Raw genomic sequence first — 13214 nt, forward strand, 5'->3', positions numbered from 1 at the left:
GAACTCTGGCAGGCTTGGTGCCATGACCACATTCCTGGCAAGCCCGTTCCAGTGACTGACCACCCTCTCAATGAAGAAGCTTTTCCTAATGTCCAACCTGTGCTTCCCCTGACACAGCTAATAGATAATTTTGTCATGATCTGTTTACTTTCATGCCCAAATTTTACTTTTGCTTTCCATTTCATGGTGTAATAGTATTTTAACGTAGAATCGTGAATTACCTGCTAAATTCCTAAACAAGTGCCACCAGATAGTCTTGGTGTCAATGAAATAGAAATATAAAAATAGAGGTAAAGCAATCAAAATTTGTGGTAGGAGGTGCTATACTTGTTTGCCGTCCATTGAATTTTTTATTAATATTTTTGGCAAAGTTTTCTGGTTTTATTAAGGGCTGTTCCAGTTCGTAAGTGTATCGTTTATCTATATGTATTTATCAGAATGCAAAGAAATATGTATTGGACAAAATAGGTGCTTGGGCAGAGTTTAAAAGAGCCTTTACTTCATTGAGAATGAACAGTTGTACCGTGAATGGTGATAGCCTCTCCTGCTGCTGAAGATATAATGTTAAGCTATCTATTTGTATGAACGGCTGTTTCGTCCGTTTGCAGGTTGTTGATTAAGGGGCAAATCTGCTGTTAACTGGGAAATATTAACAAGATCTGCCATTAATTTTACTAATTTTGGAATTGTTTTTAACATCTAGGCAACAGTGACTAACTTGACAATTCATTGCTAATGCGTTTAGGTGGACCTGAATTAATTGATCCTGCTGGAGTGCCCTTACCACAGCCTGCCCAGTCTTGGGTATGGCTTGTTGATCTAGAGAGAACTGTAGCTTTGCTTATTGGGCGGTGTCTTGGTGGCATGCTTCAAGGACCTCCAGTGTCCCCTGAGGAACAAGATACAGCCTATTGGTTGAAAACTCCACTTTTCAGTGATGGAGTGGAAATGGATATTCCTCATTTAGGTAAGCTGTTAAATGCAAGTGTCTAATTGTAAATATTTGTGTTCAGTTTTGAAATTTTGTATGATGTTTGAATAAGTCTTTGTACTTAGGATTTGTCTTTCAGCATTTTTGGCTATTTACTTAGTAATACAAAAAGTTGGAAAATGGGTACTTAATCGCTGTTGTTTACAAAGTGTTTTGTAAATGCATGCAGAAGAAAAATATCTGCCAATTTCTCGGTGAAAGAAGTAACACAGGCTTCACTGAGTTGATTTTAAATGTTTTACTCCTAGGTGCTCAGCTTTTAACAGACACACCAGGGGCTTCATTGTTCATATTTATTGCTGAAAAAGATTATCTTAAATTGTATTCTACTTACAAAGTGGAATTTTTATTAATTAGAAATAATACTATTAACAACAAACTTCAATCCTTCTGATCTACCAGAAGTGTTAACAGGACTAAACATTAGTATCTCTAGTCACTGATTCCTATCTGAGTAATGCACTTGATTCTGCTTTTCCGTGGACTGTTCCTCTTAGTTCACATCTCCTTCTACTGACTTATTTACAAGAGAGGTTATTTTGAAATGGGTCCGTGTCTGAAGATACAACAGTTGCAAGCGTATGGCCATATAGTTCAGGCAGAATTAATGATACAGAACTATGCGGTTGAAGCAGAGTTCGGTACTGCTTCTAAATCTTCATGTTTTACGTAAATTGTAACATTGTCACTTTATTCCTTATCTAATGTGAGTTTGTAGTCGGGCAATGAGGTGTCTCAATTTTTTTTTTTAATGAAGTAGAGAGTGAAAGCTGTTTCATATGCTTTTAGATAGATGCATGTAAACCTCAAAATTTGTGGAGTTTAACTTCTTAAGTATTTCCCTTCTATTAGACAAATGCATGAGCTCCTTATTAGAAGTGGCCCTATCTGGAAATGAGGAACAGAAGCCGTTTGATTATAAACTGAGACCTGAGATTTCTGTCTATGTTGATTTGGCCTTGGGTTGTACAAAAGAGCCAGCAAGAAGCCTCTGGATCAGTATGCAAGACTATGCTGTTAGTAAAGGTAAGATGTTGAAAATATATGTGTACGTGTGTGTGTGTGTGTGTTAAAAGCATACCACATGCTTCAACTACATGCCTAGCAGAATCTGATATTTTCTTTGGCAACATTTTGGATATTTTCTTTCAGCAACATGATAAACTTAATTCATTGCCGTGTTCCATGGTCTGTCTTTTGCTTTTTCTGTTACATATTTTTGACATCGATTCCAGTGTTTGGCAACATTTAGCTCAATACTCTCTTTCCCTCCAAACTGGAAAAAAGAGACTCTTGTTTGCTTACTCAGTGGTTGGTGTTTCTGTTTTCCTATTAGAGCAGGGTGAAACTCAGAGTTGAAAAGAAAAATGATGGGGATGAGATCAGGGAAGGCAAAGTAACTTGCAAAATATGCTAGGAATGGGACTAAATATTTTGTTTTTCAAGTCTTTGGGAGGTTGGCCTTATAGTATTAATGGTTTTTCATGGTTATTGCCTAAAATCTGGGTTCCTGCTCAGGCTTCCCCAGGTCTCCTTTTAATGAGATCCACTAAACAGTGAGGCTGTCCTGTAACTCTCTGTTGGATCCAGAGATAATTTTTGGTAGCTCTGGCCAAGCTAGGCCAGATGAGGAAGACAGGAAATGGTACTGTGTGCCTGTTGAGATCAACATAGGGAATTCTGTTGCGGAATTCCAGTAAAAAATGTTGGTTGTCTGTTTGCAAAATCTGAGATCAATGGGCTAATATGTATTATTTTGGTTATGGAATTGGGTGTGTTAGGAATTTATGTGGTTCTGCTCTGTTCACAATGCAAGCTGACTGAAAGTTGTATGGTGTCAGTTAACATAGTGTCAGATGCAGTGTAACGGAACTTGCTGAGGAGCAGGCATGTAAGACTAATCTTTATGTGGCCAGGTAAGTTTTTGTGATTTCTCCAGCAGCCTGCAAGTATTCATAGATAATATTTCATTGAAAAAAGCTATGAAGATACCTGTAACAAAGTGGGACACTAATATTTTTTACCCCCATAAAAAATTATGGTGCCTTGTGGAGGTTTGCTTGGCAGTTAGGTTATTTTACAGTGGAATCACAGAATCACGGAATCATTTAGGTTAGAAAAGACCTTTTAAGATCATGAAGTCTAACCGTTAACCTAGCACTGCCAAGTCCACCACTAGACCATGTCCCTAAACACCACATCTACACATCTTTTAGCTACCTCCGGGGATGGTGACTCAACCACTTCCCTGGGCAGCCTGTTCAAATAGTAGAACAATGTTATTTTCGTAATGGTTCTTTTTAAGGTGGGGAAAAATAATTTCAAAATTAAAAAGTCAGTTTCTGACAATGCTGGATGAACCTTAATTTTGAGACCTGAAAATGTCTCTTGGTAGTATTAGCAGTGAAGCTTGTGCTTGTGTTAATAGTTGGATTTCCATCTGGACATAAGGGTTTTTAATCATAAGTGAAATAATTCTTGAATGTGGACTCAATCACATGTAAAAGAGCAGAAAGTCTCAAATATGGTGTGTTTCTAAATAAGTTCCATGTAAATCAGTGGCTCAGTAAAGAGAAGAGCTTCAGTTCAGTATCCTTGATTGCAAGAGAGTTGCACCCAAAGTACAGCTCTTTGAGTCTCTGGTGGCAGTTTGTGTGCTTGCCCTTGGCCAATTGTTAGACTCAAGTACCTTGAGCAGATCAAAACACATTTGTCTGAAGCAATGTATTTGTAAGTTATTGATGCTAAACTTATTAAGCATTAAAACTATTTCTAGATTGAAAGATTTAAATGGGTGAAGATTTTTTTTTCATCATGTCATTGAAAATATATTTGTTGGAAACAGCAGCCAATTTTGATGAATCCTTTCTATTTTCAGATTGGGATACTGCAACTTTAAGTAATGAATCACTCCTAGATGCTGTGTCCAGATTTGTTCTGGCAGCTCTTCTGAAACATACAAGTTTACTTAGTCAAGCTTGTGGTGAGAGCAGGCAAGTAACTTAAAGATGCTTTTAAAAGTTCAACTTCAGTTTTTAAAAGAAAGTTTGTATGATGTTTTTCTCTTTTGGGTCTCTTTTTTTGTAGGTACCAGCCTGGCAAAGCCTTGGCAGAAGTATACCGTTGTGTATATAAAGTTCGGAGTCGCTTGCTTGCCTGCAAGAACATGGAGCTTATTCAGACTAGATCATCCTCAAGAGACAGATGGGTAAGATTGTAAATCTCTCTTCAGTTCTTCAGGCTTTACTGTGTATTAAGAAAATATTACATAATGTTAGTTTCATATATGTTGCTTGTATTTTTGTTCTACCTTGTTGAAGAACTTCCAGGAATTTTCAAATGAAAATGGGCAATGTATAATTAGGAGTCCATAAAACTGTAGTACATGCGGTATTAAATCAATTGAAACAAATGACTGATTGACAATATTTGACTCAAGCATAGCCTGAAGCCTGCTTTTAACTGTAAACATAGCACTAGTTTGATATACCACAGAAGCTTTCAACTTAGCTGCAGATTGCTTAGCTATGTTGAACAGGCCACAGCTTAGTCTGGCTGCCATTCCTGAAACCAACTTGGTTATCTGGGCCTCTGATCTCTGTCCCTCTCTGTACGTCTCTCTTCCCGTTCCCTGCCTTACTCCACCCTTTTTCCTTCTTCCCTGGCCAGATTCTCATTTCACTCTTAACATTATTTTACAGCTACTGTTTCCTCCTTTTAATTAATATTAAGGGGATATGTGTCTTTGCCCCTTCCTTTCTCATGCCCTAACATATTTACAAGAGATTCAGTGCTTCTGAAAGCATTGGATGTGGTGTGTGTACACAGGACAGTATGCATACCTTAATCTTGGTGGTTCTCTGGCTTACCGAGCATACGCATAATAAATGTGTTGCTTCATGTTATAGCTGTTGTGTATGCTCACAATCAGGTGCTGTGTACTGTGTGTGTGCAGTAAGTTCAACTACTCCCAGAAATCCTCAAGCTTATTGTGCAGATGCAATACAGCAAATTAAATGTATGCAGTAGATTTGTTGCTTCAGGGAGATCTCAGATTTAATACTCTTGGGGAAAAAAATAGCTGGTTTGCATATGCATAGTGTGCACAGGCTTAATGATAGAATGAGGAGAGCAAATAAGAGGCATCAGAAAAATGGTGACTATGGTCTGCTGCTACCAAGACCTTCTGTTTTTTCAGAAAGGAAGACTGCCATGAGAAGGCAGATGACTTGTGCCAGTGGGATGTGTATGTCCTAAGAATTGTAGGATTAATTACCTTCTAATGTATTCCAAAACCACTAATGTAACTGTATGTTTTATATTTAAAGCTTTGCTGTCTTCAGATTGTCTACATCTGTTTCCTACATTAAAAATTGTCTGTTAGGTAGTAAGTACTGTGGTGATCAGCACTTTTATCCTCAAATTGAAGGAAAGCATAAACCCAAATACATCAACTCAATCAAAATAATTTTTTAAATTCAAAGCCTAAAACTATTACTATTCTTGTGCATATCATACGCTAACCTTGGGGTGTGCATCTGTTTAATTTCATCAAAATAAAAGGGAGGAAAAGAACTGCAAATTCAGCACCATTAATAATAAAAATGGGAGCATATTTGGTGTCACTTTAACAAAATCATATCCAGCAAAGTATGTTTTATCATATTCATGTCCTTTTTAAAGGGAGAAAATTTTATGAGACAATAGCATGTGGTTGCTAAAGGCTTTGATGCCAAAATGTCAAAGTCTGAGTGTAGAGTCTATGCAAGCATTACAAGAAGTTTTTCTGCAAATAATCTGAGTAACAGTTATTAAAGGAAAATTAAATTTTCTAACTTATGTATTTAAAGCCTTGAATGTAAACAGCTGTCTTTGTTGTTTATTTCACAGAGTATCAAAAGTATCTTCTTGATAGGAAGATAACTTATTAAATACCTATGTCCTTTATGTTCATCTTTCATTTTAGTGAGGATTAATTTAACTGTATATATGGTTTTTTTAATCAAGATGTTAGATAACCAAGAATCTGCTGATGTTGATACTCAAGAACATTCTTTTACTCGTACAATTGATGAAGAAGCGGAAATGGAGGAGCAGGCAGAACGTGACAGAGAAGAAGGACACCCAGAACAAGAAGATGAAGAGGAGGAAAGAGAACATGAAGTTATGACAGCTGGTAGTAAGTACTAGTTACATGTGTCAATAATGTAATGTGCTTTGGAAGGACAATATATTTTTCTCTTGAAGGGAAAATGGTGAAAATATTTAGAAGATTATGAAATATTTGCCTGGATAAACACTGTGAGGAGTGTATTTTTATAAAATTGTGTAGTGTTTTTATTGGGTCAGAAAAGTGTTTTGACACAAGGGAATGTGAATACTGGGCAAGTGGCCTGCCTTTATGGACAATTCTCAGGGCATCTGACATATACCAACACGTCTTTTATGTGCTGTCTACGAGACTAATAGGTTTCATATTGTTTTCTCTAAACTTCTGTTCAATACATCTCTGAGTTTTCGTCAGTATTTATATATAGAATTTTTGCTGTGTTTGTATGTGTTCTTCTTGTATGTAATAAGCTTTGAAGGGTAATGTTATTCTGAAGTTTGGAGACAAACCTGCTGTTGTAACAGTGGGCTGACTGAGTTGGAATTCACTTTATCTTTTAATATCTCATCTTGAATCTATTGAAAACGTGGAGGTTTTAGTCAAAGTTTGTCATTAGTAACACTATTTGCAATCTTTGTCACGGGTTTTCTAGAAAACTTGTTTCTTCAGAAGATAGCTTGAAAAAGGTATACTTCAAAGACTTGATATATTGACTTGGTCCTGTAATCAGGCTCAATGGGGTAGCTGATACTTAATTTTTCCCATTTTAGTGAAGCAACATACAGTCAACACTCAGTTGTTTTTTTTCTGTCATTAGCCTAACAATATAATAGAAAGTTACTGTAGAATGTATGTAGCTTTAAAAATGAAATTGGCTCACTTGAAATTTTTTTCGTAGATACATAATGTTTTTTTTTCTTTTCCAAATATTGTTCCTCCAGATACTGTTAGAAGGCTTAACCTTTTCCAGCCTCTGCTGTCATCACTGTTTTTCTCACAGTTGTTTATATCACAAAATGACAGATTGGAAGGGACCTCAGGGATCAACTACTCCAACCTTTCTAGGAACAGCACAGTCTAGACAAGATGGCCCAGCACCCTGTCCAGACGACTCTTGAAGATCTCCAACATGGCCGAGTCAACCACTCCCCTGGGGAGATTATTCCAGTGGTTGACGGTCCTCACTGTGAAAAATTTTCCTCTCATGTCCAATCGGAATCTCCCCAAGAGCAACTTGTGTCCATTCCCCCTTGTCCTCTCCATGTGACTCTGCGTAAAAAGGGAGTCTCCATCTTCTTTGTAGCTACCCCTGAAGTACTGGTACATGGTGAGGAGATTCCCTCTAAGCGTCCTTTTCTCAAGGCTGAACAAACCCAGCTCTCCCAGCCTATCCTCACGTGGCAGGCTTCCCAGTCGTTTGATCATCTTGGTGGCCCTTCTCTGGACCCCTTCCAGCCTGTCCACATCCTTTTTGTATAGTGGGGACCAGAATTGTGCACAGTACTCCAGGTGTGGCCTGACAAGCACCGAGTAGAGTGGGATAATGACTTCTTTGTCTCTGCTGGTGATGCCCTTTTCAATGCAACCCAGCATCCTGTTGGCCTTCTTGGCTGCAGCAGCACACTGTTCACTCATGTTGAGCTTTCTGTCCACCAGGACCCCCAGGTCCCTTTCCACAGAGCTGCTCTCCAGCCAGGTGGATCCCAGTCTGTGCTGCACTCCCAGATTATGTTTTCCCAGGTGCATGACCGTACACTTCTCCTTGCTAAACCTCATAAGATTCTTGCTGGCCTACTCCTTCAGCCTATCCAGGTCTTCCTGCAGATCAGCTCTCCCTTCTGGAGTGTCTACTTCCCCACTCAACTTGGTGTCATCAGCACACTTCATCAGGCTACACTTGATCCTGTTACCCAGATCACTTATAAAGATATTGAATAACATTGGGCCCAATATTGATCCCTGGGGACTCCACTAAAGACAGGTTGCCACGTGGAGAAGGAGCTATTTATCACCACCCTTTGGGTGAGGCCTGTCAGCCAGTTCTCCACCCACTGCACAGACTACTTGTCTAGGCCATAACACATTAATTTCTCCAGAAGGAGGCTGTGGGGGACCGTATCAGAAGCGTTGGAGAAGTCCAGGTAGACAATGTCCACTGCCTGCCCCATGTCAACCAGGCAAGTCACTTTGTCATAGAAGGCCACCGGGTTTGTCAAGCACGATCTGCCCTTAGTGAAGCCATGTTGGCTTTGCCCAATCATGTGCTTCATTTGACTTGTGAGGGCCCCCAGGAGGATTCGTTCCATAACTTTCCCAGGGATTGAAGTAAGGCTGATGGGCCTGTAGTTACCCGGATCCTCCCTTGAGCCTTTATTGTAGATAGGGGTAACATTTGCCTTCCTCCAGTCCTCTGGGACATCCCCTGTTCTCCATGATTTCTCGAAGCTTATGGAGAGTGGCCTTGCGATGATGTCAGCCAGCTCTCTCAACACCCTTGGGTGGATGTCGTCAGGGCCCGTTGATTTGTAGGGGTCAAGCTCCTGTAGTAATTTATATACTAGAAGGTGTACATGTGTTTGTTACCTGTTCAGTAGATGGAATATGCTTTTACTGCTTGATATGCAGTTATCCTGGACAAATGCCCAGTGTTCTCAAGTTCTACCTGGACGTGGATTCTAGGTACAATAAAGGAAATGTATCCAGAAATATCCAGACAGACAGTAGTGTTACATGCGTGAATATATAGGAAGACGATGACTCTTTTACTGGAGATCCTAAGGGAAGCTGATCCTGACATGCAGAGTTCAGTTTGCATCCTTGATGCCTTGCTGCTTCTAACTATCAATGAAGGAAGTGTTTGGGTTTACCTTTGCCATTCCAAAGGGGATCTTCATCTTTAAAACTAAAATGATTAAGTCGAGAGCTTTAGGTCTTTGGACAGATGATGTGGTCTCTCACACAGCTTCTTTAGAAGGATCTGGCACCTAAGACAACATCAGAATTAAGCAAAGTGAAGGTGAAGAATTTTGATAGGATCTTTATTGTACTGACCAAAGCTAATAAAAGCCTCAAACTGTTTTGGTATTGAATTACAGATATGCTGGTGTCTGGAATAAAGATTTATAGAAGCATTACTTTATATATGTCTGCTAAAAGGCAAACATGAAATCATCTCTTTCTCTTCGATGCTATCCAAACAGGAGTTAGGTTGCAGTAAGACATCGAAAGAATGTGTAGTGTTCTGTCAACTAGTATTGTTGTCTTTATTTTAAACTTGAAATGTGTAAATGCTTTGTTTAACCTGTTTGCATTACTTCTTTTATAGCTTTGTATTACTAATGTATTCTTTTACTGTTGGAAAAATATTCATTGTTCTTTGTAGCGGGCAGTTTTTGGCCCAAGATGTAGATGAATATTTCATTATGTGTAGCTTTGTCTAGGAGTTAAGACCTTCTTTTTGTGTTGCACATTACAGAAATATTTCAATGTTTCCTATCAGCCCGTGAAGTAGCTCGCAGTCGGGATCGAGATAGGATGAACGCTGGGACAGGGACTAGACTTGATGATCCACCTCCTCAGTCTCAGCAGGAACGAAGAATCAGTACTGATCTTACGGAAGGTCAAGATGTGTATACTGCTGCATGCAACTCTGTGATCCACAGATGTGCCTTGTTGATCTTAGGAGTAAGCCCTGTTATCGAGGAGCTCCAGAAACGAAGGGAGGATGGACAGTTACAGCAACTTCCCTCTACTACTCCTGAGGGGATTGGACTCATGACAAGGTGGGGTTTGCTGACTCTTAACTATAGTTAACTCATCTCTTCTTCCTTGATAATTGATAAAATAACCTCAGTTTTCCTCTGAGGATTCTTAGAATTTTTTTTGAAGAAGATTTTGCCCAGAGCAGTGTTACGTTTTTGTTGAGAATAGTGATTTTTCTCAATTTTCCTTGTCCACATTAACTAAGCTGTAACAAGAGTTTTATTCTATGTGGACCATATTTACTTTCCAAAGTTGGGCTTAGTGATAGATAGTAATGAAGCGCAGATCATCAGGTGTACAAATAATCTGAGGTAATTGGAAAAATTAATTCTTTTTCCTGAGATGTCTTTATGTGCTTGGATTGTTTTATAACCATGTTTGTATTTTCTTGAACTTTTCCAATGTCCTATACAGTAGTGTCCGAAAAAAGTCTGTAGGATATGTTTAAAAGCAAAAATTTCAAAGCCTGTTATGAAAAAGGTGTCATTCATGATCGATTTTTATTGGCATGTGTAAGACTATTTTGTTAGGTATAGGATAACAAAATAAAGCCAGACAGCTCACTGAATTGGAGAAGTGTGTAACTTACACTATTTAAGTACTACATAATGTATTTTAGTTTTCATAACCCGAGGTGTTCTTGGTAACACAGTTTTATTCTAAACTTGACCCATTTAAACTTTTATTCTAGAGGTCTTTGTGTGTGTGTGTATTAGAATATAACACAGGAATTGGGTAGCTGGTGCTACCAGTGAACTCCTGAGTCTACTTTAAGCTTCTAGTGTGCAGAAACTCTGCCCTGATATTTTAAATTAAGATATTGATGGAGAGTTCAAAAGGAGATTATATATATTCAGTACCCTTTTATTCTTTTTGCCTCTTTTTGGAAATCTAGTCCCTAAAGCATGGGTGGCTGCCTCTGTCATTATCAAAGTGGCTTTCATCTCTAGCATATCAACTTTAGGATGCATTTTATGGGTGGGTTTTTAATAAGTTCAGTGCTTTTTCACCCACTTACTCTGTCTCTGTTTTCTTGTCCTCTTAGCTCAGCAGAATTTCTATATACTTTATGTAATACTTACCAAGGCACTTGAATGATCAGTCATTTGAGGTTGCCATTTGTTCAGTTGACCAGTAAGGGTGTTAAGAAGTGACAAAGTTTACTAATACCCTTTGTAAGCATAATAATTGAAGCGATCAGACTACTTTTCTGCTCTTTGGTGTGGTCTTGTGATGTTCTGTGAGAGTTTGCTCCCAAATAAAACTGTGGTACCTGCTAAATTTTACTGTCAAATCTTACTTTTGCCTAATACCAGTATTTTGTTTCTCTCTCTCACTCTCTGTGTGTGTGCATGCATGCATGTGTGTGCACCTGAAGCAGGAGTGAAAGTCTTACTGCAGAAAGTCGCTCAACCCATGCAAACTCAAACTACAGACTGATTAAGTCAAGAAGTGAATCTGATTTATCTCAGCCGGAATCAGACGAGGAAGGTTATTCACTGGTAAGTAAATTAGCATTATATATTTAGAAATTGTAAAAATATTTAGGTGGGAATTACATCTTAAACATTTGTTTAGCACTGTGTTTCAGTGTAGAGATCTCTTCTAATAACCACCATTGTTAAGAGAAAGTAATGGTGGTACAAAATCAATTGAAATTATTATAGCTGTTAATTTTCTCACGTTTGTGGGTGAAGCCTGCAGTTTAAATACTCAAATATTATGCACCACCTAAGTTCAAGTTCACCTAAAGAAATGAGGCTTTTACTGATCTTTTAATCTAGAGTGGAAGACGAAATGTTGATTTGGATCTGGCATCATCACACAGAAAGAGGGGTAAGTTTTATTGTTTACCTACTGAATATTGACCTGAAAAATATGTTAGTTTTTCTTAAGTTAAAATGTGTTTGCAATTAAATACAGTACATAACGGAAATCAGGATGTTAAAACTGAGTATAAATACTGAGTTTAAATACATATACAATAATTCTTACCTGTTGTTTGTTGTGCTAAGTTCTGTTGCTTTGTGGCTTGGTTGTAGTATTTCCTAGGTTATAACTATTCTAGTTTCTAGAATTGCAATGTTCTTATGAAGCAAGTGAGGATTTCTGAGAGGTCAAGTGAATTAGGAACTTTCTGTTTTCACTCGAGTAACTTTAGGAAGGAAAAATTGGCAGAGAAGTTCAGTATTAAGTGGAATACGTTACTTGTGTACTAACAATGAACTTTTAACATAAAATGTGCTTGAACATGGAGGACTCGTATCCAGAAAATACTGCTTCAATATTTGCATCCTTTCAATGCCAGCACACCTACAGAACCAAGCAACCGCTTCTTTTGTTACTCCAATATAAATCAGATTTTTAGCTTTTTACTGCGTTTTCTTGCTGCTTCATTCAGGGGAACCTCAATGAGCTTCTTCACAGAAGGTAGCGGAGGGAGCGAAGAATGTTTGTTTACAGAGAGACCAAAAATCCCACCACTCTGGATGATGCAGAGTGTCTGCTAGAATCATGACCTATGTCTGTTGTATCTGTAAAAATCTTGGGAAGAGGGTTAACAGAAATTAGCTTGGGTTATGATATGCTTTAATTACAGAAGCCTTAATATTGTTAGGTAGTGTAAGAGTTTTCTACTTCAATAGCCTTTGTTATTAAGCAGAGAATTGAGAGGTTGCTTGCGATTTGAAGTCTTTTGGAATTATAAAGCAAACTATCAGTGGCAATGCTCATTACACTTCAATTTGTAAACAAGGTGGAAAAGAATTAGCTGCAGATGGATAATCAATTGAAACAGTTGAGCAAGTAAAGAAGTTTACTAGAGCTGTTCATACTGTGACAGCAGGATGTTTGTTGGCATTCTCAGTGTTAGAAGATCTGATAGCCTCTGTCAGCATTCTTATCTGCAGTGTATTCTTTGAAGCCACCATTCTTAGCTTTGCCATGAATCTGACACTGAACTCTGCACTCACTTTCCTTTATAGCCTAAAAGTAATCCATGAAATCATCTTGGGTTAGATCTGAGATACAGTGTATCTTATGGATTACGGTTCTTGAACTGTTGGTTATACTGATGAGGTGGTTTTGGTCACGGGCTCCAGGTAATAAGGAATAATGCAATAACAGACTTTATCAACGAACCAGTCTATAGAAGCTTTTTATTACAGAAGAATGTTCTGCACCAGGTGTGTAACACTGAGGAGAAACAGGGGTAAATACAGTTAATTTAGCCAGAACCTAAAGAAGCTCAAATAGCTCATTTGCAAACTGAACACTGATAGCATGTACTGATACCTGTTTTCTGGTACTGGAGAACTTATTTTGCTGTCCCAAGGTACTTATTTTGTCTGG

The 13214-nt window shown here is 38.3% G+C and overlaps 1 protein-coding gene across 12 annotated transcripts in view; it reads left to right on the forward strand.

Moving 5' to 3' along the window:
* Positions 1–13214, forward strand: part of HERC1 (HECT and RLD domain containing E3 ubiquitin protein ligase family member 1) — a 118334-nt gene that overhangs the window by 46076 nt on the left and 59044 nt on the right. For 11 of the 12 annotated variants that reach the window (XM_075100026.1, XM_075100025.1, XM_075100024.1 and 8 more), the window contains exons 18-25: positions 746–967; positions 1844–2017; positions 3870–3984; positions 4079–4199; positions 5999–6170; positions 9577–9883; positions 11245–11365; positions 11648–11699. In XM_075100026.1, coding sequence (XP_074956127.1) covers positions 746–967; positions 1844–2017; positions 3870–3984; positions 4079–4199; positions 5999–6170; positions 9577–9883; positions 11245–11365; positions 11648–11699 — 1284 coding nt within the window. The remainder of the gene's footprint in view (positions 1–745; positions 968–1843; positions 2018–3869; positions 3985–4078; positions 4200–5998; positions 6171–9576; positions 9884–11244; positions 11366–11647; positions 11700–13214) is intronic. The other variant, XM_075100032.1, reaches the window with a different exon arrangement.

The sequence above is a fragment of the Phalacrocorax aristotelis genome, chromosome 7 (genome assembly GCF_949628215.1).
Source record: "Phalacrocorax aristotelis chromosome 7, bGulAri2.1, whole genome shotgun sequence".
Taxonomy (NCBI): Eukaryota; Metazoa; Chordata; class Aves; order Suliformes; family Phalacrocoracidae; genus Phalacrocorax; species Phalacrocorax aristotelis.